We start from the raw sequence: 27,574 nt of genomic DNA on the forward strand, positions 1-27,574 counted from the left end.
GCCAACATTAGCAAGTTTTCATTCAGATAACCTTGTCTTCTGGCAAAATCTGTGAAGCTGGTGGGGTTAGTATGGAAGGAGAGGTCCTACTTCCTCTTCTAAATGCCGTCTGAGAGAACCCGCACATTCCTTGCGAGTGTGCTTTAAAATCAAAGATAAAAATGGCATGGTCTGGTAGTCTGAATCTGCACCCTGTCCAGGTTGGAGCATGTTCTTGAGGAGTGGCTCTGGAGAAGTGTGGCATGGTTAGACTCTGGGTTGGGGACTGTCATATCTTGTCACAGTGTGCCTTTTCTATGCTTGGTATCATCTTTTTTCCCACTTCCTCCTCCTTTCCCCCTTCCCCTTTTCTTTTCCTTCTTACTCCTCTCCAGTTCCTTTCCTCTCTTCTTCTTTCCCCTTCTCTCTCACCCTCCATCCCCCTCCTTCCTGTACACGTCAAGTGAGCGCTTTAATGCCTAGCCACACACGCAGCCCCTACTGCACCTTTCTGGCAGCGGTCCCTATCTCACTCTTTGTTCCCATGAGCAGAGTCTTCCACAAATGACTATATTTCAGAAGTAGACCTGTTTGGGCCTACTGAAATTTAAGGGGTTCATTTTCAGTGTTTAGTGAACTATGTAAGATTTACAATAACACCAGTGTTTCACAAATAGATGCACCACACATGACTGGATGTTAAGACTCTGCTTATGCTGCCTATAGTTTTAAACGCAGACAATGCATTCCTCACCCACAGTGCAGATTCTAGAATGCTTGCATTGGCACAGTGAAGAGTCCTTGAGATGGGTCCTAATAGGAAACAGGAAATCCATTTGTTTCATATGCACCACACACTTATGATTAGGAGATGTTTTATGAAATGTTATTAATAATTTTGAGCATGAAACAAAGTTTTGTGGTATAGAATTTGTTACAAAAATGCTCAAAGATTTTGGATTTTGGATATTTTGATGTTATTAGGGATGCCCATCCTCTATAGTGCTTTCCCAGCAATTCCACAAACACACGTTGCTTTTTGTTGCAGGCTCTTCAGAGCATCTCTCAATTTTGATTTTAATTGTCACCTAGTTTTCAGAGAGGAAGAGATGACATTAAGTGACCTGAGTTATCCATAAAGTCTTCAGCTTGCATTCTCTTCTTAGAGGTCTTCTCTGGAAAGATCTGTCCCCCAGTGGGGTATTGGCTGGGTGTGTACAGGTTAGACCAGACACTGGGCTGTGCTGGCTGTGCACAGGTTAGACCAGACACTGGGCTGTGCTGGCTATGCACAGGTTAAAACAGACACTGGGCTGGTGAATGGGGCTTCGGGGCTTGATTGACAGCCATGCAGCGTTACACATCATATGATAGTTAAGCATATTCATAAAATGTTCCTGTCTGTCAGAGCATTGTGGCTGTCCATGAGGAGTTCTGTTCTGTGTCTTGGGCCTTGCAGAGTCCTGGTTACAGTAACAATCATGGTCATGGCCAAATGGAATATATTAATAAGCTGGACAGGGAAGCTTGATGGCAGTTTATTCTAATAAGCTAAGGTCTTCCTCTTTAAATAAAATTTGTGGCTTTTTAAAAAATACTTTTTGTATGTCTGTCTGTGTTAATGTGTGTGTGTGTGTGTGTGTGTGTGTGTGTGTGTGTGTGTGCACATGTGTGTGCATGCATGCAGCATATATACTAATGTATAGGCCAGAGTGACATCAGGTATTTTCCTCAGTATCTTTTCTACCTTGTTGTTTGAGACAGGTTCTCTCAGTGAACCTGGAACTTATTGCTTGGTTAATCCAGCTGTCCAGCAAGCTCTGGGGATTCATCTGTCTCTACCTCCTTTTCCCAGGATTGGGGGCCATCACGTTTAACTTTCTGATCCTAAAACAGGTGCTGGGGATCCAAACTCAGGTCCTCATGCTTGCACAGCAAGTGCCTTACTTCTCAGCCCCTGTGATGCCTGTGTCAGTCCCCTGCATTGGGGATCAAACCTAGGATCTTGCACATGTTAGGCAAGTGCTCTGTAAGTGAGTCACATCAGCAGTCCATTTTTGCTGTAATGTGCATCTATTTTTTTTTTAATTTATGAAACTCTTTAAAGTAGGGATGTATCTCAGTACTATGTGTCTGTCAGATAATGTTTATTACATTTAATTGAAAGGTTTTGTGTTAAACAGATTGGTTGTTCATCTCCAATGCTGCAGGCTATCCTACAGGAGAATGTTAGCATATTGACAGAATAGCATGTAGTGCATTCCATTTTCAGGGAAATTTGTGCCTATTAATTAGTGGCTAGCACTGAGCTGTTGCTCCTGGAGAAATGCAGCTTTAAGTTCATATAAGCCTGTTTACAACATTTCTGCAAACCTGCTGCATAACTCTTTTTATGTGCATTTCCATTTATAGATACCTTTTTAAATATGTGGTATTGTTTCACTGACATTGAACTCGTGGCAATGGCTCCTTACCCTGAATGATGTTTAACTGATAAGCCTGTTTTCTCTATGAGGCACGTCAGTCTTCTCGGCTTAATAAACAGCACATGAAACCATCCAAAATAGTGAAATACCACAAAAAGCTAAAAAGTACAATGATACCTCCCACCAAACAAACAAAACAAAACAATCAAGCAGAGTACAAAGGGGTTGCTGGCTGCCAATATCAGAGCTGAATTAAGAACAACATCATTAGGAACATCATCACTTTGAGGGTCCTCTGCTAGGATGTGCTTATTAACAGTTCAACTCGTGTGTGTGTGTGTGTGTGTGTGTGTGTGTGTGTGTGTGTGCATGTGTGTTTGTGTAAGCATCTACAAAAGTGCCACAAGGCAGCTGGAGAGGTGGCTCAATAGTTAAGAGCACTAGCTGCTCTTAGAGAAGATCCAGATTTGGTTCCTAGCATCCACATTGTGACTCACAACTGTCTGTAACTCCAGTTCCATGGATCTGATGTCCTCTTCTGGTTTCCATGGATACTGCATGCATGTGCTACACATACATACAGGCAGGCAAACACTCATGCATATAAAGTAAAATAAATAAATCTTTCTTTAAAAAGTGCCACAGGGTTGACAGAGAAGTTACAAGTAAATGTTAGCAGGAGACTTCACAGTACAGAATCTTTAGGTGGTGAGGATGTATTATACCATATCACGAAAATTTAGTGTCAGGTACAGACTGTTTCCCTGCACAGAAACTAGACTACTTCACACCCAAGCCTTTTCTGGACTAACAGTAATTGTGGTGCAGCCCTCCATGTTGGAATTAATTTCTGACCAGCCTCCAGATGTTGGTAACAGAACTGAAGAGACACTTACCTGCTTTGGATTTAGTCTTTGAATTGGATCATGTTGTTATGCTAGGACCCTCAAAGTAGAAGTATTTGCATAAAAAAGCCCTTTCACTTGTTATTGGGGGTTAGGCTGTTTGGGAAGAGTTATCTTCAAAGTCAAATCCAGGGTACAAAGCAGGTGATAGGAAAGTCATGGTCCAGCTCTGGTTGCCAAGGAAGAAAAGGATCCCAGCAGCAATTGGCCTAGTGTTGCATTAAGTATTTGCAATAGTTGCCTGTGATGAGCTGGGATGTCTCAGTGAGGATGCTGCACAGGCTCAGGCATCTGCACTCTTGTTTCCCTCATGGTGGAGCTATCTCAGGAGGTTTAGGAGCCCTTGCTGGAGAAATGTGTCTCTGGGGGCTTTGATGCTCATAGCCTCAGCCTATTTCCAGTTTGCCGAATCTGCTTTGTGCTTGTGGTTGAAGATGTGTCTCTTACCTTCCTGCTCCGGCTGTCATGCCTCCCTCACTAAGTTGCTTTTGGTCCTAGTATTTATCACAGCAACCATAAGGTAACTAATACAGGAAGATTCTTTCACCCAGGAGTCCCTGGCTGTGTGTGCTGCCTGCCTGAGGAGATGTTCCTGAGGAAATGACCAAGGCCATGGGTGTGACCCTGGGTACACAGCTGCCAGGACTGTGCATACCTTTTGACACTGAACTTCCAGGGCTGCAGCCTGTAGTTTACAATTGTAGCAGCACCCTGGTCGGGGACAGTGAGAATAGGTAGAGAAAAGATGTGAGTGAAGGTTGGAGCCAGCAGCCACATTCATCAATACAGGTGTCTTGTGGGCATTTTCTTCTCTCTTTTGGTCCTATTTGCCAAGGGGGACATCAATGAGAAGTTATATTTGAGGGTATTATCACATTACATTGATATAAAAGCAAACAGTGTAATGAAAATAATTTCAGTTTTTGCAGATTAGTAATAGTTTTGACTGAAGACTTCCTGTTCTGTTGTCAGGGCACTTCTAATCACTGTGTCTGTCAGAACTTTATTTGAGCAACTTGCCTTGCTCTAATGTGGGTATTAGAGCGGCCCGTGCATGAAAGGTGTGGCACTGGCTGGAGCTCACCAGAGATGGCCAAACCTCTAACAGGTGGCAAAGGAGCCTCAGGATGGGTGTTTTAGGCCATTGGGTATATGTTCTGGATTGTGGTCATGAGACTCTGGCCTCCTCCTCACTTACTCTCCTTCCTGGCCCCAAGGCAAAAGATTTTGGTCTACTGTGTTCTCCCACCATGATGTAGTGCCCCACATCAGGCTTCAAAGCAATGAGGCCAGTTGATAACAGACTGGCACCACTGAAATTACGAGACAAGCCTTTCTCTCAATAAGTTATATCAGGCGTTTCATTATAGTAATGGAAATCAGATGAACACATCCCTCTACTTCAATAAGCCTTCACAATAGTGTGATCATTGGAAGTCTGTGTTAACAGCTTGCAGGTGGTCTGTGTTTGCAACTGCTGCACAGTTCCATTGGCTTCTAACAGTGTCCTCTATCTGATGCTCTGGTGGTCAGGATGCCAGCCTTGCAAACCAGTGCTGTGCACCAACCAATCTTGAGGGCACCTGGAGTCCTTGGTCCTTAGGCAATCCACAGCCTTGGGAAGGTAGGATAGGAAAGAAGTGGTCAGAAAATAACAAGCCCCACACAAGGGCTATGCAATAATCAGGACTCTGGGAGACACAGGAAGGTGAGGTCAGATTGCCAATAGAGACAGAAAAATAAGGAAAGGTCTTCAGAGCAGTGGCATAGGCGTTGGTGTGGGTGTTTCTCAGGAACCTTCTGGGTGCCTGGCCTGATCCTGCATGGCAAGGATAGGGCTTTTCCTCACTACCTGCCCCTAGTTCCCTCACTGTGTTGGGTGTTGCCATTGTTGTCAATTGGGGAATGAGCCCTGTACATTATGCTCCCACCTCCCTGGCCCTTGAGCTCAAGCAGGAATATTGGCTACTCACCTTGGAACAGCAAGAAGTCAAGCCATACTCAGGTGAATCTCTGAGTCTAAATTTCCATTTGGATCATGTGGGTCCTTTGCAAGAAGTTTTCTGCATGTGTTGTTTTTAATGCCTTTATACTCACTGTGTTAAAATACTTGAGTCAATCCTGAGTAGGTGTGGAGCCTGTATCCTGTATCCTGTATCCTGTATCCTTGAGCCAAGTTGCTTTGCCATGTGTGAGGTACACACAGCGCAGCTCTAGCGGTCTGGTATAGTCCATCCTGGGTCCTCTTGTGTGCTTGGTGTCTGCCAGATGCTGATGCCAGATGCTGTCTTTGTGGGCGAGGGACACTTAGCACTTCTCTTGACTCTAAATCTAAAGCAGATGTAAACCTGCTTCTTATTCAGGTTGTGGAAGCTCCTCTCTGCCATCCTCCACCGTACAACAGAGAGCAGGGTTGGATTCCTAGAAAAAATGTAAAATGGTTGAGATAGTCACATCTTATCCCTGGACTCTAAGCCAGAAAGTTCACAGTAGCCAATCTTGGCTTTCTGTTGTATCTGTCCCTCTGTTTTGCTGCAGGAGGGGGAAGTGAGAATTAATTATGTACAAGTTGCTACAAAAATAATGTGTGTGTGTGTGTTTCTCAGTGGCTTCTACTGCTAAAGCAAATGTGTGTGTGGTGAAGTGTCCACTCTTGATCATCAAAGTATTATCCTTCCTTTGCCCCACCCCCTTGTCTTCATGTGAGAGAATAAAGCAGTCACACATATCCATGATACTTCCTTATGTAGCCATTTTTCATCAGGTGCCCAGAAATGTAAAGAGCCTATGAAGGACCAATGGACCCTTCCTTTGTCAGTAGGGAAGAAGGGAGAGGGCAGGGATTGTTCCAGAAGGTTCTTTCTGTGTTTCAGTACCTCCCAGAGAACTTCTCTTTAACTCCCATAGTCTCACTTGCTCTCTGACCACACGTTATTTTGTGTTAACATCCTTTCTGATCTCTTTCATATGTGGGAAGGAGATTCTGGTTCTATGTTCTGTGGCACTGAGGATGCTTCCTTTTGTGAGAAGAAACAGCTCAGATCAAACTGCCTTTAGTAAAAAGGCTTAAGTAGCCGAGAAGTCCAATTACCTAGTTCTAGGCTGGAGTTAATTCAGCCACTCTGTAGTGTACCCACAGACCCGGTTCCTTTCCCTCCACAGGCACCCCTTTGTGGCGGTTGCCCTTAAGCCATAAGCTCTTCCCCTAACAATCCCACATAGCTTCCAGCCACTCTGGAGTTGTATATAGTTAAATGTTCATGAAAAGAGCCTCATAAAGACTGTCTCCCCATTGTCTGGAAGGTCTTAGATATGTCAAGTCTATCACTGAAGCCAGAAGAATACACTGAATTGATTGGCTCAGTCTAGATCACATAATCCAGTGTTTGGGGGTGGAGTCAGCAGCCCAGACCTACAGAGATCCCTGGAAAGGGATGTTAGATGTGGGGGAGGATGGACAGAGTAAAGAAATAGCTCCTCCATCCTTTGGTTCTGAGTACTGTGGGCCTTGTTCCTCTGGGTGTTGCAGTGTTTAATATTGATGTTAGAGACATGTCTCTGAGGACAGTCTTGCGTGTTCTGTACCGATATCCTGCTCTTTATCGCCCCCCTATCCTTTCCTGGTTCTATGTCTAGACATGCTGAAGAAGAGTATTAAAATGGGAGGAAAAGAGTATAGACAGGCTGGCTGACTACCTGTCCAGTCAAATATATTCTATTCCTTATGACATTATTCAGAAGGAACAGGCTCAATAAAGCTGCACTATGCACAATAAGAAGTATGCCTACCTCCTTTGTTAATTGTCAATCTTTTGAACTTTCCTAGTCCCAGTTTTGCCATATGGCACCTCCCACACTATGTCCCTGCTCAGGTCCTGTCTTCAGTGAACCCTAAACACTGTCCCATCTTTCTCTGCTAGTGGACAGTTTGCGGTGGTGAAGAAATGCCGTGAGAAAAGCACTGGTCTTCAGTATGCGGCCAAGTTCATCAAGAAAAGGAGAACCAAGTCCAGCCGGCGGGGTGTGAGCCGTGAGGATATCGAGCGGGAGGTCAGCATCCTGAAGGAGATCCGGCACCCAAATGTCATCACCCTGCATGAGGTCTATGAGAACAAGACAGATGTCATTCTGATCCTGGAGCTGTGAGTGTCCCTGTGGTATCTGGAAGAGACTGTGGGGAGGGACATGGATCTGCATAGGTGATAGTTAGCCCAACTGGACCATTGTAGAGAGCAGCCCTGAGCTGCCTTTCTGAGCTGGCTTCCTGAGCCTTAGTTACATACAGTTGCCTGGAATATGTTCTGAAGAGCCATTTTTATTAACAAAGTGACACTCAGTTTGCAAGAGAGTCCCCAGATCTTGGGGCACATCTCTTTTCTGAGGTTCAGTTCTCTTTGCCATAAGCACAATACATAGGGGGCTCTCCTTTCTGAGGTTCAACTCTGTTTGCCATAAGTACATTTCTTGGGGGAGTTCTTCATAAGCTTCATGCATTCCCCCCCCCCCTTCCCTGTTTTTCTGCTTCTCTCCCTCCATTCTCCTTTCTCTCTTTCCTCTTTTCCCCTTAATCTTTCACACATACCCTGCTTTTAACTGTGGAACTGTCAGCGCTAATTACAGGAATGGGTGAAGTTGGAGCTGAGCTCCGAGATGTGATTACAGGAATCTTGAAGCATGCTGCTGGTTTCCATCTTGCCCATCCAGTGTCCTGGTGGGCAGCTGACTGACAAGCATTGTTTTGAGCTGTTTCCATTTTCTGCTCCTGTCCCTGCCTTTCCTGGATTCCTGCCTGCTTGTGCTTTGTGGGGACCCACTGTGACCAAGCCCAGCAGCTCATTCTGGCAGGAGAGAGGAAGAAGACAGTCAGAGTTCTTGGAGAGTCTCTCTGTAGGCATTTGGATGTCCATCTGAGGGAAGGATAGAGCTCATGCCTGACAGCTGATCCTGTGGTGACAAGTCCCATCCATTGCCTGGGAGGTTCCTGAGTTCTGATGTGCCCACCCAGATCAGCTGTGTTTGTCAGCTCCCGTTCTTTGTACATAAACTGGATGCTATACAACTCCTTTAACCTTTTGATTTTTTAAATTCTTGTTCTATAGTAAATGATTGTAGGAAGATTGAGTAACTATAGTAAAGTTAACAAGCACAGTCAGGTGATTCTCAGATCATGATTAAGGAAAGCCCCATAGCCATCCCCACATTCTTAGAAATTCCAGCATCCCTTGGGGTACTTTATAATCACGCCCATCTCCATGTCCTAACCCCCATATGTTGTGCCAATAGAATGACACAATGTGTAAACTCTGATACCAGCCTTCCTAACTCAGTGTAAGACTTGCACATACTCTGTTCCTTTTAAAACTGCCTAGTTCTCCATCACCTGGATGGAGTGCTTGTTTATTCTTCCACAACCCAGTGGTCATGTAGGCTATCTCTAGTATTTCACAGTCAGGAGTGACGCTGTCCTCAGCACTCACAGACTCATGTGAACATGAGTTTTCACATTTCCTGGGTAATCTCTTAGGAGTGGGGTTGCTGAAGCATGTGGGAATCCCATAAGCAACTGCCAGACTTGTTTTCCAAAGTGTAAAGTTTCACTTTTCAGCCTCTACAGCATAGGTAACTTCGGTTACCCTGCCAGCCTCAACACCAGCAGTGTTTATGTTTTTAATTGCAGGCATGTGGTTAAGTGCCTGGCAGCATGCAGCTTTATGTTGCTAACTGTGCTGTGACCTTGGATACAACTTGAGAAAGTTGAGTGGGAGCAGCAGGAGGTGGGAAGTGGGCAGAAGGGTTAGAAGGCTGGCTCCTTTCTCACAGGTTCAGGAGCATCTTCACAGAGTCCGGCACTCCTGGGGCTGATGTTCTGCCTCTTCACCCACCAATTATATGTGCAATTTTGGTGGTTACTATTATGTATCACTGACTGAGCCCTCTGGCTGCTCAGACATTTGGTTAAAAGCTCTGGCTGATTTTGCATGAGATCAACATGTGAATTGTCTAGACCTAGTGAAGCAGACAGCTCTCCATCGGGTGGATGAGCCTCATCTAATCAGTTGAAGGCCCAGCTAGAACAAAATGACCAATCCTTCCTTGAGTAAGAGACACTTCTGGAAGCACCATTCAGGAATCTGAGAGGGTACTGCTGCTGACCTCAGAGTAGACTATTTTTGTGTTTGTTTGTGTTCAAAGCGTCGTAGTCAGACCCTTGGCCAGGCCCTTACATTCTTCACCACCCTGAAAAGTAGCTTTAAGTTAATAACTTCCCCCCGAGCCACTCTCTTCATGGGAGAAGATTAACTGTTGCAGTGTGTGCAGAATAAACACAAAGGAGGCATAGGTGACATCTCACGATCACGACTTCACATCCTCCACACGCCATTGTTCTTGAACGAAGTCATGCCCATGCCGAGACAAAGATTTCTCTGCCTGTGTTCTTCCCACCCACCTTTCTGCATAGTTAAGCCACTACAAAACTTTGATATGTGCTTGAATCATTTTATAACCACTCTGTTACCCTGTGAGCAATGAAGCTGAACTTAGAGAACTTCGTGTCGACTGTGTATTTCCACGGCTGTGACAAAATGCCTGAGAAATTCAACTGGAAAGGAGAAAAGGCTTTATTTTGATTCACAGTCTCAGAGTCTTTAGTCTGTGGTTGCTTGGCCTTGTCATGTGGCAACCTGGGTAGGCAGCATGTCATGGTGGTGAGTATGTGTTGGAGCAGAGCTGTTCCCTTCCTGGTAGCTAGGAAGGGGAGAGAGAGACAGAGAGAGAGACAGAGAGAGAGAGAGAGAGAGAGAGAGAGAGAGAGAGAGAGAGAGAGAGAGAGAGAGAGAGAGAGAGACAGAGAGAGAGACAGAGAGAGACAGAGAGAGAGACAGACAGACAGAGAGACAGAGAGACACAGAGAGAGAGACAGAGAGACACAGAGAGACACAGAGAAGGGACTGTGGTTCTAGTATCTGTGAAGGGTATCCATCCTCTAGTGACTTCACTTCCTTTACTAATCACCACCTTCTAAAGGCTCGACCACTTGCCTGTAGCACCATAGGGAACACAGGGGTTCTGGTAGACACTTCTGATCCAGGTGTAAATACTGTCTCTAAGTGCATGGTGGTGTCAGTCAGAGACACTGACATCTAGAAGTACATTGCTAAACATTTTGGTTTGTGGGTAATGATGCAGTTTTTCCTCCATCTCTCTTTTGATGCTGAGAGACCACTCAGGCTGACTCAAGCCCAAATATCGTCAGAGTCCAGCTGACAATGGAAATAAGTATCATTGATGGTGGAAACTGTGGCTGAAGTCCTCAGTGCTGTCCTTCAACAGTAGTTTAAGGGCACAAACACCAAAGGTTGATTGTTCAAATTGAGATTTAGGATCCAGGTAGGCCAGATCTTTTTTTTTTAAAGTCTAATCTAGGGTTTTCAGTTGGGAGGTGTAGTCAGTTTATAGTATTTACAAGCAGATTAAACAGTGTGTGAGAGGCAACTGTGGCCTTTACAGACATCGAGATCTGAGAATATTTCGCATGAGCAATGGCATCAGGGAATCTCTGCCACAGGAGAAGCCACCTTAGATAGATGTGAAGATGGAAAGTCCTGGAGGCTCCAGATTTCCCCAGAAAGACAAGGAAAATTAGCCTAGGAAACAGTGTGAAACTCTGGGCAGTGTATGGAAGCAGTTTCCAAATATTAGTGTCCATTAGAGTCTCCTGGAAGGCTTACAGAAGACAGCCTCTTTGACCTTTTCTAGACTCTCCTCATAGGGCTCAAGAATTAATTAATTAGCTGGGCACAGTGCACATGCCTTTAATACCAGCATTTGGGAAACAGGCAGGCAGATCTAGATGAGTTTGAGGCCAGCCTGGTCTACATAGTGAGTTCCAGGAAAACGAAGGCTACATAGAGAGACTCTGTCTCCAAATAAATAAATAGATAGATAGATAGATAAAAAAAAAAAAACAATTAATTAGTTAATCTTTGAGACAGGGCTTCATCTCTCTCAGGCTAGCTTTGAGTTGCTATGCAGAGAGAATGACTTAAAATCCTCAAGTATTGTCCTGCACCACTCTGCCTGGCTTTCTGTTATGCTAGGGATCCATCCCAGGGCTCCATGAATGCTGTATGCAAACACTCGACCCACTCAGTTATATCCCTAGCCCAGCATTTGTGCTTTGTCATATTCTGAGGTAGATGTCGTGACTCATCTGGGCTCTGTCTTGAAAAGCTGTTAAGGGTTGAATTATGCCCCACATCCAAATATATTGTAATTCTTAATAGATAGTTTGTTAGGATGCAACTTTATTGGGGGAAAGGGTGTTTTCCAGTGTGGTTAGTTCTTAGGAGGTCACACTACAGCAGAGCAGGGCAGTAATCAATGTGGTTGATGACATTATAAGAAGGGCGGCAGCGGTGCAGGGAGGATGCTGGCAGGCAGGACATTGGAGAGAGACGGTCACAAGCCAAGGGGTGCTTGGAACTCCTCCAAACCAAGGGCAGGGGAGACGAGTGTTGATTTTCGGCTCATGGCCTCTGTATATGTGAGATGGTAAATTGTGTTAAGCTCTCACCTTGTGTGTGTGTGTGTGTGTGTGTGTGTGTGTGTGTGTGTGTCCATCCGTCCATGTATGTAGGTATGTGATTCCATTTCATTTCAAGTGCAGGTCATGAAAATAATTTTCTTTTTCATTTAAATGGCTATATTTTATTTACTATATTTTAAAACTTTTATGTATGTGGTGTGCATATGTGTATGTGTTCCTGTTTGCGTGGGAGCACATGTGTGGTGACAGCATGTGTGTGAGGCCAGAGTTTGGTACGAGTGTCTTCCTTAATTTCCCCCCCTTTTTTTTTTCAATTGCTTCCTTTAATCATGGGGAAAAAAAAAGCACCCATTGTAAAGTTTATTGTGCTAACCATGTTTATATATGTTATATAGTGGTATGAACTGCATGCACACTGTTGTTGCCTGGATCTTCGGACAATTCTTTTTGACAGTCTGAAGCTTCTCCCTGGGTGAACAGCAGTTCTTTTTGGCTCTCTTCAGGGTTGGCAAAGTAGTAAGTTCTGGGATGAAGTTGCTCTTGGCAGACAGGTTGTGTTCAAACATTTGTGTGTGTCGGACACTTTCTGTAAGATAATTGCTCAGCCAGCCTTTTACTCCTCAGCCAAACTGAGAGTTGAAATCACCAGTGCAGGAATTGTGCATTCCCATCATCACACTCTGGTGTGGTGCACACACATTTGTCTGGCTGGTCCAGAACTGGGAATGTGTTTCAAGATACAAAGGCCAAGACTAAATCGATGCTTCTAGGCAAAGTGGTAAACTGAAGGGGGAGCTGATAGAGAGGGATGCTGGATGCTTCTCCCATGGTGCCTGTGACACAGAGGAGCACTAAGACTTCCATGGTCTCTCCTGCTGGCACACTTGTTTGCTCCTCCCTGAGATTGTGCTCTTATAACTTTTTGAACCTTTGCTTTTGTTTGACAAGGCAATTTCGAGAGCTCTTCTGGTACCCTACCCTTTAGATATCTCTTATTAGGCAAGAGCAGAGAAGTCAAGAGCATTTGGCGGCAACCTCAGCCTTTCATAACAGATCAAATTACATACAGTAGATGGCTTTCCACTTAGGTGTGCTCCTGAAAAAAAAAGCCCTATGTGTGTGTTTCTTATACATTCTTTCTTCTTGCCAGGCTGGTTGAAAGTGTTCCTTGGGTTATTAATCGGTATTTTTACTCCTTTATGTGGATGGCTTGATTCTTGGATGGCAATGTGTGCCTGAGCACTTGGATGTGTAGTTTGAAGGATCTGTTCATTGCCTGTTATTCTACTTTCTGTCATGATGTGGGCTCCACATGAGCTGTTGACATTGATTATGAGGACCCTTTGCTTGTATCCAAAAAAGGTATGGTCTCTAAGGTTTAGGAAACTTAGGGTACAAGTAGCTCTCCCCTTTCAAGGAGCCGAAGGCTCTGCCCACTGTGAAGTGTCTGTGACCTCTTCACACTTCCTCTTAGACACCCACAGCCGCATTCCTGGCTTGATTGTCTCCTGTTAGCTCTGTACATCTGGACTGAAGGGAGCACTGTGGAACTTCAGCTTACTTGATCTCCCAGGCCCTGCACATCTGGACTAAGGGAACACTGTGGAACTTCAGCTTGCTTGATCCCCCAGGCCCTGCACATCTAGACTAAGGGAGCACTGTGGAACTTGGCTTCCTTGCTCCCCGAGGCCCTGCGCTGCTTCATGCTGATTCTTCCAGCATCTCTAGTTTTCTTTTATGTCCCAGTCACAGGCTGTTTTGTCCTGGGGCTGCTGCTAAAGCTTGTCTCTTTAGAATGTGTTCACTTCTCCTGAGGCCTGAGGACTACAGATTGGGGATGCAGGCTTAGCTCACACTTTCTGCTTGGCTTTTGTCCACATTGGTCACATAGTGTCCTTATTCTTTGATGGTGTTTGAGTCAGAGCTGGACACAAATGAGAAGCTGGGACAGTTCACCCACAGCTGGTATACCAGAAAAGCCTGAAGACCTCAGATCCCTGGAATAATTGCTTTACTAACCAGGGTTTACAACAGGTCAGAAACAATCCAGAATAATCCGTAAGCCCCTTGGACTCATTCTTATAAAACACTGTTTAGAAAGCAAATGGAGATACTTCTAGAAGCATCCATGCATTACTCTTTCTCCTAATTTTTATTTCCAAGTAACTTTTTATCTCACCTCTTCTCTTGAATCTTTTTGTTATTTTTAAACATATTTTTACTTATTTTATTTTCTGAGAATCTCATATATGGGTACTATATTTACATTATCTTCACTACTTCCATCTCTTCCCATACTCCCTCCCCTTCAACTTCATGACCTCTTCCACATACATGTATATATAAACACAACCTGCTGAGTCCATTTAGTGTTACTTGTATGCATACACATTTGGGGCTGATCACTTGCCATTGGATAACCTTTTGAGGAGTTTATCCCTTGAGAAGAATATTCTCCTTCTCTTAGTAGCCATTTATTTTCTGTAGCTCTTCATCTAGGGCTGGGGACTTGTAACATTTCCTCATCCACTTGGTCTTGTCATTTTGCAGATCTTGCTTAGGTGAGCTTATTGTTAAGATGTCATGTGTGTAGCACCCTGACTCATGGCAGATGCCCTTCCTTATCCTCTGGCTCTTACGATCTTTCTCTTTCCAGTGTTTCTTGAGGCTGAGGTGCAGGGGTTGTATTATAGATGTGTCGAGACTGGTGCCCCATGGTTAGGTGTTCTCTGCATTTGACCAGTTGTGGATTTTTGTGAGAGTCTCCATCTGGATATCTTTTAACATGTATGGAACTTATTTTTTTAATAGTGTTAGCATTTCTGTGATGCAGATGAAGATAAGCAGTTATGAGGATAACTGTGCACTACAGCAGTTCCCAAGCATAGCCACCATGAGATGATGAGAAGACTGCTGTCCTGTCAGAGTTGGAATACATGAGGCTTGGGCTGACAGGCCCTGACCGTTCCTAGGTGATAGTGTCTGAAATAGTTTGATGGGAAAATTCAAGTAAATCAGATTTCATCAGAAATGAAGGGTTTAACATTGGCTCCTTTAAAGTGGTTGCAGTTGGGCAGGATCATCAAATACTTCATTAATAAGAGACCCAGAGGAAATGGCGAAGCTGTATTTGATCTATTCCACCTCATTTGGGCTGGCCATTGTAGGCCTTGTCTGGTACAAGTTCATCTAATCTGTGTGTGTCACTCCAAGAGTTGGCAGTACCACTCAGGTATTCTGAGTCCAGAACCAGGGAGGGAGGTTGAAATTCTCACAGTAGTTTCTTAGGGAGGGATTATTTTATGTGGGATTTCTAAGCCTTAAACTTCTGTATGTCTTACATACATACCTCATTCTTCATGAACTTGTGAGGCACCTCTGCCCTTTACCTACTCAGGTGGTGCTTCCTGTATGCTATTACCCTTAAACCACATGTATCTTAGTGGATTTCAAAGAGTGACTCTGGAAAGCCAGCCTGGACTATGAGGGCCTCTGGTCTTTCTGACACTTTCTCTAGCCTTGTTTCCCCAAGTTCTATATTGTTCTTATTGCTCCTTTCTTCGCTTTCCCCTAAACTGTGGGAAGATGGACAATAAGATGGTGTGGTGGGGCTCTGGTGTCACACTTGCATGTACACCTGTGCTCTTCTCAAGTTCTCTTGAAGACAAGACCATGTCCTACATTATCTGCCATACTACTTAAGACTGCTTGGCTTTATAAGTATATGCCAGGTCCAATAGAGTATAGACAGCCTAGAGGGATGAAAATGTCATTTTTGACTTCAAAACTGGGAGCTGACCAACCAGGATGTCTTTTATTATGAGTTGATGATTTACTTATGTGAGTGCTGTGAAAATATTTGCAAACAACTTTCCTAGAGAGTGGTGTATCCCTTATTCTAGAACATTAGGGTTTGAATCAGTCTGAGTACTGTGAGGAAGCAGGTAGTACACAGAACATTGTGAGGCTCTTAACCAAGTGTTGTCAGCAAGTGTCAGGAAGCAGTGTGCTACAGCCATTAATGGCAAGGGGTTTTCCTCACCCTTGGATGGTGGTGGGGGAGGGAGCACAGGTACCTAGGAAAGGCCAACTAACTGGGGAAGGAAGGAAAATCTGGAGAAGTAGTTGTAAAGAAGTTCTGATCTCACTTGATTCATGATACCTAGGTGAGGGATGACAACCCACAATTCCCAGTATCCTGTCTCCCAATGAAATCCTTCTACTGAAGAATGTTTAGTTGTCCTTGAATGAATAGAGCCCATTTTAACCCTGAACCATCCTTTCCAAAGCCCTGGGTCCATCAGAAATTTCTCAAAAACAAAACAAACAGACAAACAAAACAAAAACAAAAACAAAAACAAAAAACAAACAAACAAAAAACCCCCCAAAGTATAATTTTTGGAAATCTCTCTCCCTTTTGTTTTCTCAGTTTTCTACTTCATTAAGAACATTGTTGGAATGAGGTGATGGAGACATGGAAGGGAGAGTAGAAAGGTCTGAGCTTTTTTGCTGATGTAGCTTCTGGTTGCAGAAACCTACTGAAAGTCAGACTATCAGCCTTCTCTACCCCTCAGATTTCCCTGTCATTGGGTCATTGGATGGGGTTGTGGGAGACTGTGGGAGTCCAGCTCCAACCTTTCCCATCTTTTCTAGGGTTCTTAGGAGGAGGAAAGAGGGATAAGAAATATTCAGTAGAAAGAGAAACCTAGCTGATGAGAACATAGATAGAAACACAGGACAGCTGTGGGAGGGCCTGGATCAATACCCAAAAGCCCCTTCTGCCTCTTCAGAAGGGCTTTTTATAACAATGCCAAGGGGCAAGGCAAAAGACTTACCTCTTGCTAGATCAAAGCACACTACATGGCCAAGTGCAGACCCTTCCAAACACCTGGAAATCACACCTGTGGTCAAGTCATCCCCTTATGTAGCCCTGCTGGGTAAAGCAAGCTCAGATTCTCTGACCCTGAGTAAGTTTTCACTAGCAAACCTCTGTGAGTCTCTATAGCTCTCCCTTCTTAATATATTAAAGGGCCCCTCAGACCCCTTAGACTGTGTCTGCCTTACGTCATCCTTCTTTCCTAATCAGCCTCACCCATCATGGAGATACACTTTCCATTAAGTATACTCTGTCTTAGCTTGGCAGCTAGCAAGAAGAATGTTACCTGTTCCTGACTACCAGCTTCTGGCAGGGGTAAGTACAGAGCTAACTCAGCTCTGACTCAGGTCCCTACTAAGAGTTTGCAAGTAGTTTGAACAACCACAGCAATCCTTATGGCTGCCACACCCCCCAATAAAGGAGTAGAGGATGACCAAGATGGAATGTCTTTTTTGGATGGGTCTAAGATGTCTATAACAGCCTTAGCTGCACAAAGCCCCTTTTTAAATCAATACACTCTTGATGCAAACACATCAAATAAATCAGTAGACTCTCTTCACCAAACCATGGTTCATCAATATCAACATATTAACATAATTCTAGTATGATTATTACTATACATATGTATATTACGACACACATTTACAATTCTTACAAACTTATATTCAAAAGCAAACTCTCTATAGGACTATTTTACACTTTATAAACTTTAGCAAACATTCAAAAGAGATCTCTTAACGGAACTAATTTACATTTTCTTCCAACAGGACAGAGGGTACGTGAATCGTGAGTCACCACAGTTAAAATTGTAGGTGAACTCAAAACTGCTTCATTTCTGAGGTTTGCAAAAGCTCAAAAAAGTCAGTTTTAATAACGGTTTTAAAGTTCCACTGACAGCCTAAGATCAGGGCCTGGCTCATCAGCCTCCCGCATGGTTCTTGCCATCACCTCTTGGCTCTGAGGAGGAGGAGGAAGATGTGGAGATGTCCAGTCTGGGAGTCCCAGTGTGGTCCCCTCGAGGCCTGGGGGACTTGATGTTAATCCTTCAGGGGCCGGCTGTCACTACTTTCCATGAGCAGGCTGGTGGGCACTAACCTCGTGCAGCTTCAGCAAACACATTCTTGGTCCCTTCCCTCCTGGGTCCCAGGCCCACAGCTCCTCTGATCTAGGAGGTTCCAGGGCAGCTGGGCTGCAGCTTCCAGCATTGCAAGCTGCTGACTGGTGAGTTTCCCAGGCCTCCCTGTGCTCGGCTCACCTCGGCTGTCCTTGGCTCACCTTGGCTGTCCTCCACCTCCTCTGGGGCAGCTGGCTTGCTGAACTCGGGGCCCAGTGAGCACAAGGCCACCAGCACTCAGCATACTGGGTCCTGGAAACCTATGTGTGCTGCCCTGCTTGAACAGCCAAATGCCACTCCCAGGGTAGCTGCAGGACTCTGCCTCATTCTGTCGCTGGGAGCTTGGACTGGCCTGAGTTCCAGCATGTCTCACTTAGGTGCTCTTTCAGACAGCAGTTCCCCTGGGTCTGCATCCCTACCTCCACCACCACTCCACCCTGGGGGGATGCTGCCCTGCTCAGCTCTCTGCCTGCAGTCTCCCAGATATCTCCCAGTCCTGCTCTCGGTGACAGGGATCCAAAGCCTCTGCTGCATTCTTGCCACCTCTGCAGCTCCTCACCAAGTTTTTTTTCATAGCAGAAAATATGCAGAACCCCACTGCCTGCACTGGCTCTGGTGTCTGCCACCTGTGCTGCTATGGTGTCTGAGGGTCTCAGCTGCTGCTGCCTGGCTGCTGCTACTTGCTATGGGGGCTTCTGAAGCTGGCAGTCTCTGAAATGGCCCTTTGTTCTCAGACTGCCAGCCCTACAGTGTCTGCTCAGTCCTGGACACTGCCTTTTACACCCCAGGTCCCATCTGTGCTGGCTGGGTGGGAAAATACTCTACTCTAAATTACTTTATGTTAAACCTTCACTGTCTCCCTAGACCTAAACTTTATTCTATCCTAGTATACCTAAGCCTACATTTCTATGATTTATTTATACTACCATTTTTAGACCTAATTTAGTAGATAGAGATTGAGAAAGAGAGACAGAAAAAGAGAGAAACCTAGGCACAGAGATACTTGCTGCAGTCTAACTTTTCTATACACAGTTTTTGCTCCCAAAGAATAAAATACCACCACCTTAACCTTAATACAAAACCAGACATGTTCAACTGCTTCTATGGTGTTCTCTACTCTCACTTACTTCCTATGCACCCAAGTCTCTGTTCAGGCACCATCTGTGAGAGGCCAGCTCCCACCTTCTAAATGGTTCCTGTAAGGAGGAGAGGAGGCAAGAAATTTTTATATAGAAAGATAGTGAATAGAAGTAAGACAGAAACACAAGATAGCTTTGGGAGGACCTGAATCAAAGCCCAAGGCCCCTTCTGCCTCTTCAAAAGGGCTTTTTGTAGCAATGCCAAGGGGCAGGGCAAAAGACTTCCCCTTTGCTAGATCAAAGCCATGTGTAGACCCTTCCAAACACCTGGTAACCATGCCTGTGGTCAAATCATCTCCTTATGCAGCCCTGATGGGTAAAGCAAGCTCAGATTCTCAGACCCTGAGTAAGTTTTCACTAGGAAACTTCTTTGAGTCTCTACAAGGAATAAGAGGTATCCACACATATTGGAAGGGGTGAGAGGCATACATACACATCAGAAGGGGTGAGAGCCATCTACACACATCTGAAGGAATGAAAACCATCCACACAGAGAATGGTTACAATAGAGGTGGTGTGGATAGAGAGGAAGCAACCTGTACCTGTTTGTTGTTATACTTTGCTGATCTCTGTTCCTTCTTCAGAAGAGTTTACTCTGCCCTCTGTTCCCCTTTGACCTGTAAAAGGCTTCCATTTATGCTTCTTAATATATGCTGCACAATGCTTTAGTATGTACTTAGTTCAAGACACTTAACTAATTGCCTCCTAGAGTATTTCCAAACCCCCAAGACTACATCACTAGGTCTCTCGGAAGCCCTGGAAGCATCCTCTAGAGATCTCCTCAACATTTCACCCAAATGGGTCTCCTCAAACTTCAACACTCCAATGTGAGCTTCTCATCTTCTCTCTATAGCCCATGGCTCCCCTGTCTTTCGTTTTGGTTTTCTATCTACCCTTTGACCTCTTTTACATTTTTAAAAATCACTTTTAGAAGTGTATTGACTATGCATTTACTAGACTACATGTGTTTTCTCCTTAATGAACTATAAGCTTTCTGAGGCATTGCTAGAAATTTACTTGTTTGCTCTTATACATCAAACATCTAGAAGATGTGTAGGCTAGCATAGTACCTAGTAAAAGTGGCCTAAGTCCTGTCAGTCTAGGAGACTAGCTGGCAGAAGGCAGTCTGGGTCCTTAGGAACAACAGTGAGGGGACTGTATATTGGGGATGAGGAGAGGAAGGAAGACCCATGGCATTGTCACCCAAGATCTTGCTTGCCTGTGACCTGCCATGGTTGAAGTAGCCTTCTTTAATGGGCACAGGCAGATTGTCCAAATTGGGACAAAGGGGAGTTGTATTCACATTGGGTGTGTAGGTTGGGACAAGCTAACTGGAAGGATGGACAGTAGATGAGATTTCAGGGCACAGAAGTTGAAAGCTATTGTGAGCCTCTCACTGATGCCAGTGTCACACAGACATGGGTGGTGGAATTTGTCATAGACATGTAGTGTAATCCTGTCCATCATGGAGCACATGTTAAATTAGTATTCAGAGAGAGAGAGAGAGAGAGAGAGAGAGACAGAGAGACAGAGAGAGACAGAGACAGAGAGACAGAGATAGAGAGAGACAGAGACAGAGAGGAGTCTTTCAGAGGATCAGAGGTCTCCTTGCTCAAGATGGAGTTCTCCTTTCATGGACCTGAGCTATGTTGCTGAAAGGGACATCCAGGTCTCATCTCCATCTTTGAGCATCTCTGGTGGGTATGCCTCTCTACTCTCAGCTCCATCTTCTAGCAGAACAGGGCTGCAGGCTGCTACTTCCCTTTCCTTTCAGTGTAACTAGTCAGCTAAAGGCTCTCTTCACTTCCTACCCACTCTTCAGGGTTCCTGATTCCTCCTCTGTCCTGACCTTGATCCCCATTATTAACTCCCAGGGGCTGGGCTTCTTAGCAACAAGGAGGAAGTTATGGGAAGCCTTTATACCCACAAGTGAATTTTAGTTCTAAAAATCCTTCTCTTCCTTTAGCTTTTCTTTCTCCTAAAAACACATTCTCAAACCAAGGGGAAAGACCTCCTGTCTTGTGCACATTAGAAGCTTAGCTCTCCACATCCTCATCTCAGGGGCAGCATGGTCCTTTGCAATGGCTGTGTACTCTCCTACAGGCTGGTGGTCTTTTGGCCTGGATTTCCAGATCATTAACAACAATCAGCAACTGTCATTTTAGCTCCTTCACTGGAGAGTTCCATCCATTCAGGAAGGAGGGGCTAAAGTCACACAGCCCCTGGGTAATCGCTTTCCCTTGTTTTCAGCTAGACAAGATAAATTGGTTTTGGAATCATCCTCCATCTACGGCTCTCCTAGCTTGGTTTATGTCCCACTGGCCTTTTGTTCTAATACTGGTTATAATTACCCAAGCTGAGGAGAGGCCTGGCTGCCCCAGCTTTTCCGTTTGCCCCACTTTCAATTGGCCTAATTCTTTTTGTGGGTTTCCAAAGCTTGGGCTGAAGCCATTAAAGTAAAAAGAGGTTTGGCATATGCTTCAGGGCTTTCTGGTTGTGGGGTTTTTCATTTACCCTGGAATGAGTGCTTTTCTTTAGTTCAAGAAATCTACATGGCCCAAGTGCAAGGGGAATCTTGTCTCTCAGCTCTTTCTCTCTCCTCCACCTCCTCCACAGGACTACCTACAACAGTGCTGCTCCACAACATTCTGCTGGTGCTTTGAATGTGGCCATGGATTTAGGTCACTGTGCTAAATGGATGAGGCTGTCTCTGCCTGGATATGACTGTCTTCATGGTCAAGCTGGGGTATCATGTAGTATTCTATATGGCTTTTTCCTTTCAGCATAACATAAACCCACCACCGTCTTGGTGGTCCCTCACATGGGGGTTCAGCCTTTACCCTCACACTAATCCTAGCCTTAGCGGTCTTGGGAGTGCTGGTGTATGTAAGAAATGGGAGTAACTAAAAGTAGACTCCAAGATGTAGCATCCATGATGTCATTGTCATGATGCACTGGGGAGTATGTGGTGATGTAGTGTTTCCTGTCACCCATGCTCCTGTAAACAAGCCCAATAGACTTATTGGTTCACTAAGTTGGACTTGGGTGGAATCTTGACTTTGGTCACCTGGCAGGTGAGTAGATGTTTGTTCATGTCTCCCAGGGAAAGTGATAGGGCCCATGCAGGCAATCTGAAGGCCATGAGTCTCTACACATCTGCATCCCACCCATAGTGACACAGCCACTGAACTCTAAGATGTGGTACCCAGAGGGACATGTGTTTCTTAATGGGCTTCTTGTCTGACACCCCACTAGCCAATTTCCTCTTTTCTGAGGCCAACTGCAGAGTGAATTTCTGCATCTAAATTTCTCAAGAGAGGAAAGTCTTTATTGCCTGCTGTGTGCATGTTTGTCCTCTCACTTGCCCTCCCTCTTCTGTGATGGAGAACCAGACACAGGGCCTGGAGAACTCCAATCCATACTACTGAGCCACACTCCCAATGTGACATTTTCTGGATATTTTCCAACTTTGTATCTCTCTTAAAATATACTGCCCAAGACCATCTGTAATCTTTGGGTTTGATGGATGGGGTGGCCCAGCCTCATGCTTTGAGTACTAAGTATACACTCTACCCTCTAGATGCGCAGCTAAGCATTCATTTGGACTCCAGGCTTCCTTTCTAGCTTGCTTATCCCTGCTTTTTCTCACCTGAATTTGCTCATGACATTACCTGACATACTTGGGACCCTGGGGCCTGGGAAACCCCAAGTCCAAAGCTCCTAAGACTGTGACTAGAAACATGAGGTTCCTCTCATGTCACAGTAATGCCCTAAGCCCTCAGCTATCTCAGGGCCCTTCCCCGACAGTTGCTCTTCTTTCAGGGGCATCCTCTGGTTCTGTGGAACATCTTGAGAGGTGCATTAGACCATTGTCTGCAGAACTGTAGATTTTTCTCTTTGTAGTTTTTGCCTGTTCCCAGCTGAACTGATGGGCTCCATCATCATCTCTAGGAACTATGAACAAATTCTTGCTTCATCTGTTTGAAATATTTTCATGCCAACCCCCACATCTATTTCTATTTCCCATGTGCCCTTTCTTCTGGTCCCTTTAGAAATGAAAATGCAAGGTGAGAATCAGAAAATGAGCAAGTGTTCTGAACCGGGGGAGGAAGGGCTGTGGTTTATGCCAATCCATTGTAGGTGTGACAACCACCTACCTGAGACACCCTGCAGGGTGTGATATGCAGCAGTCTGAGCAGCATGCAGCTGGCCTTGTATGATATCTCCCAGGAGATAGGAAGAACTTCTTTTCCAGAGGTGTCTCTTACAACTTGTTTGTGAACCCAATGCACATTTTCAAGGCTGACTATCCTAGTGATCTGTGCAATGGGTAAAGAGAAAGTAAAGCCTGTTCTCTGAAAGAGGAAGAGAGAAATAATATGGATTTGGGTTTGTTGGCTTGTTTTGTAAATGTCTCATTATATTACACATACTTCCTCAAGTTAAAAAATGAAAAGTAAGGATTTTTTAAAAAGTACCTCATGTAGCTAAGAACCGTGGTCTCCTATTTGAGAGTCTACCTCAGCAAACTGGTTTTTGATCACTTGGCTTTGGGCTTGAGTGTGTGGTCAACTCAGTTAGGGCTTGATGAGGCTTTCTGGGAGCTGGTGGGATGTGAGGCTGTGGCTTGTGCAGTACACCCTCCTTGCAGCTCAGAGACCCGCATTGGTGGTTCCTGCTACTGATGCTAAACCATGATGCTTTTATGGCATTATGTCTTCATCTTACTCCTGAAAGAAACTCATTCTGCCTTTTTGTTCATGAGTGAGAATGATTGGTGGGCATTGTCAGTTTTCCACATTGCCCATATCTTAATGCTAGATCAATGATTCTTCATCCTGACTGTAGAAGACAGGATTCTTTTTAAAAATCAGATTTATTGGGGCTGGAGAGATGGGTCAGAGGTTAAGAGCTACTGGCTACTCTTTCAGAGGACCTGAACTTAATTCCCAGCAACCACAAGGTGGTTCACAACCATATAGTAAGACTTGGTGCCCTCTTCTAGGGTGGAGGGACACATGCAGGCAGAACACTCTATACATAATAAATAAATAAATCTTTAAAAAAATCAGATTTATTTATTTACTTATTTCTGTGTGTTTACAGTGTGCACATGTGTGTGAGCAAGTATGTACAGGTACACCATGGCATGCTTAGAGAGTTCAGAGGACAACTTTTGGAAGTCAGTTCTCTTCTACCATGTGGGTTTCAGGGACTGAATGCAGGTTGTCAGGTTTGGTGGCAATGCCTTTATCAGTGAGCCATCTCTTAGGTCCTCATAGAGACATTCTATTTAGGATATCAAGAGAATGTGGGTGAAGGATTGTGTGGGATGCGTTAGGGGTCATGATTGAAGTGGAACAGCACATATCACTTTCTGCCATGCTCCTGGCTAGAAGGAGGCCCAGATGCTCACATGTGTGTCCACATGTGTATATGCACACAGGCTCATAGAATCTTAAAATGATGAGCTGAACAGCTGAGAGATGCTTGTCTTAAGTGTGTGGTCAGTGTGCATCAAGATCATCTTAAAGACCATGTTAAATGCAGATTCTGGGACCTAGTCAAGCAGGTGTGAGGAAATTGCACTTAAAAATGTCCCTAATTATTAGGTTAAGAGAACCGCTGGACTGAATCACTCAACCCCATTTTATAGATAGTAAAATTAGGGTTCAATCACCCCCATTCAAGGACACAGTTGGTACCAAGGCCTATTCAGGCTCCTGGTAGGCCACTCCCAGACAGGTCCCCTGGAGCCCGTACACAGTAGAGTGTAGGTGTTTCCCTATTGTTGACCGTCTGTGGCACCAGATGAGGACATGCCCCCTAACCTCAGAGAATCTAGCAGCTACCTTGAAAAGGGTCAAGTCTGGTAGTTAGAGAGTCCTCTGCACTGTAGACTCACCAGAACCAATCCAGAATGAATCCTGTTATATTCAGGGCAATTGCTAACAGGAGTCAGGGACTTTCTGCTGTTTTTAATTTAGAGACTAGAATCTTGCAAAGTAATAATTGGGGGAAGTTTTAAAAAAGAATTTTCCTTCAACCCACTGACCGTGTACCTACCCAGGAGCCCATGGTGCTTTTAAAACTGTACTGTAAGGAATCCTTTCAGGAGGCCTTGCTGGTGTGAGAGAACTCCTGCTCCCACCTCTTTTGGTGGAGACAGCAAGTACCTGTGAGTTTGCATTTCACACATTGTGTGTGTGTGTTAGCGTTAGAATTTAAAGCTCTCTGACTCAAAGACCTAAGGAGGAGGCTCAGTTTTCTCTCAGAATCTACTCTGCAGATTGCTCATCTCTCCTTCTGTCAATCTTCCTTTGTAAGCAAAACATAAAACTTGGAACAAAAAGTTCAAGTATAGAGGATTGCACTGATTTCCTTCTTAGCCTTATGTGGAGGGTCTGCTTCTGAGCATGTGTGTGGAAATGGCTTTGTGAGTGGAAAACAAATATCTAATCACTGCTGCCTTCTGAGATAGGAGGCACAAGTACATTATAAACAGTGCAGTGTGGGCCCAAACCTTTGCTGAAGTGAGGATGAGTGTGTAAGTGGGGTGAGCGAGGATGAGTGTGTATGTAGGACTGAAGGAGGAATGAGGTGAAGGACAACATATAAATAGGAGGGAGGATGATAAACACAGGGCATGCAGGGCACCAGTGATGGCTCTGTTTTCCAGGGGGACATTTGGCTTCCTAGACAAGCCACAACATGGACCCATGTTATGTACAACATGAGATTGAAGCAATGTTCTGGGTGAATCATAGAGGTAATCAGAAGACCAACTGGGGCCTGTTTTCCATCAGCTATGGTTAAGCAGTACCGCTGTGCGTCCCAGGACCTGACTCTAGGGGTTGGGGTTATTCTTGATTATCTGTGGTCATGGAGCTGCAGGAGTTAAGTTATCAAGGCTTAGCAAATCACCATCCAGCAGCCAGACTCAGATAGCCACCTGCTTTTGTCAATAATATTTTACTGGGACACAGCCACACACAACCACTTGGATATTGCTTATTGTTTCTTTCATGCTGATGCTGAGCTGGCTGTGTCAACCAGCTGCGACAGACTGTGCAGTCCAAGTGTCTCACGTATGCTCTTACAGAAGTGCGATGGTCCCCATGTGTGTACAGTATGTTGTGTGTCATCTCACAGAAGTGTGATGGTCCCCATGTGTGTACAGTATTTCATATGAAGTCTTACAGAAATGTGGTGGTCTCAAGTATGTACAGTATGTTGTATGTCATCTCACAGAAATGTGATGGTCCCCATGTGTAGTCTTGCGGAACTGTGATGGTCTCTGCTACATGGCTCCAGGTTGACCAACTGCTGAACTACGTAGCTTCCTGGGAAGAAGCATGACTTTGAGTCCAGGGTCTCTCTTCAGCAGAGAAGAGCTCTGGGGTGGTAGAGGTCAAAGGAATACCCACTGAGCCACTCTCAGAACTGAGACAGTAGGTATCTTTCAGGGACAGGAACATGGGTGGTGCCCAAGGACGTCTGCTATAGGGGCCTAAAATGGCTATTCCAGTTTTCTCATGAGTTCTGAAATGTGTTTGTGGACAGTCTTTGATGCTCATGCTTTCCACTGGGTGGGATTATCCAGCTCCAAGACCTTCTTCACTTGGGGTTTGTCTTATTTAGAGTTTCTATTGCTGTGAAAAAACACTATGACCACAGCAACTCTTATAAAGGAAAACATTTAACTGGGGCTGGCTTACAGTTCAGAGGTTTAGTCCATTATCATCATGGTAGGAAGCATGGTGGCTGTAGATGTAACCGTCTTGTTAAATAAGAAACACAGAGCCAGTTGCAGAGTTAAAAGCCAAGAGGTCAGAGCAATAGCTGAGAACCTTACCCTTCACTGCTTCTGCTGTCTTTCCTCTCTTCAAGAGACCTACTTCTGTGTGTGTTTTCTTTTTATAGACTTTCTGTTCTGCTTTCTCATTGGTTGTAAACCCAGCCACATGACCTTCTCGTCACTGCCTGTCTGTTCAGACCTCCAGGTCTTCTATGGTTGGTATTGAGATTAAAGGTGTGTGTCGCCATACTGGCTGTGTCCTTGAACACACAGAGATCCACCTAGCTCTGCCTCCCAAGTGCTGGGATTAAAGGCGTGCTCTGACCCCAAGGCAACTTTATTAATATACAAATAAAATCACATTTCAATACAAATAAAATATCACTATAGGTGGCATGTAGGCAGACTTGATGCTGGGGAGAAGTTGAGAGTTCTACATCTAGATCCACAGACAGCAGAAAGAGAGTGTCACTGGACTTGGCTTGAGCTTCTGAAACCTCAAAGCCCACCCCCCAGTGACACACTTCCTCCAACAAGGCCACACCAGCTAATGGTGCTACTCTCTATTGGCTTATGGGAGCTATTTTTATTCAAACCACCAGTGTTCTTTGGTTTTCTCTGTGGCTCTCTTATAGCATTTCTGTGTGTTTTGTGGATAATCACATGTGTTGTCTTACAGAAGGAATTTAGGTGGGATGAACCCCCTTGCCTATGAGGACCACCCTAGAGTTGGCACATAATCACTTCTGTGTTGTCCCTGTAGCCAAAGTAGTCATGGGACCTGCCTGC

General features: G+C 44.8%; 1 protein-coding gene across 1 annotated transcript in view; it reads left to right on the forward strand.

Moving 5' to 3' along the window:
* The window catches only part of Dapk1 (death associated protein kinase 1), a 156,781-nt gene that overhangs the window by 77,221 nt on the left and 51,986 nt on the right, over positions 1–27,574 (forward strand). The window contains exon 3 of the mRNA XM_036187547.1: positions 7,231–7,452. Coding sequence (XP_036043440.1) covers positions 7,231–7,452 — 222 coding nt within the window. The remainder of the gene's footprint in view (positions 1–7,230; positions 7,453–27,574) is intronic.

This window comes from Onychomys torridus, chromosome 5 (assembly GCF_903995425.1).
Source record: "Onychomys torridus chromosome 5, mOncTor1.1, whole genome shotgun sequence".
Taxonomy (NCBI): domain Eukaryota; kingdom Metazoa; phylum Chordata; class Mammalia; order Rodentia; family Cricetidae; genus Onychomys; species Onychomys torridus.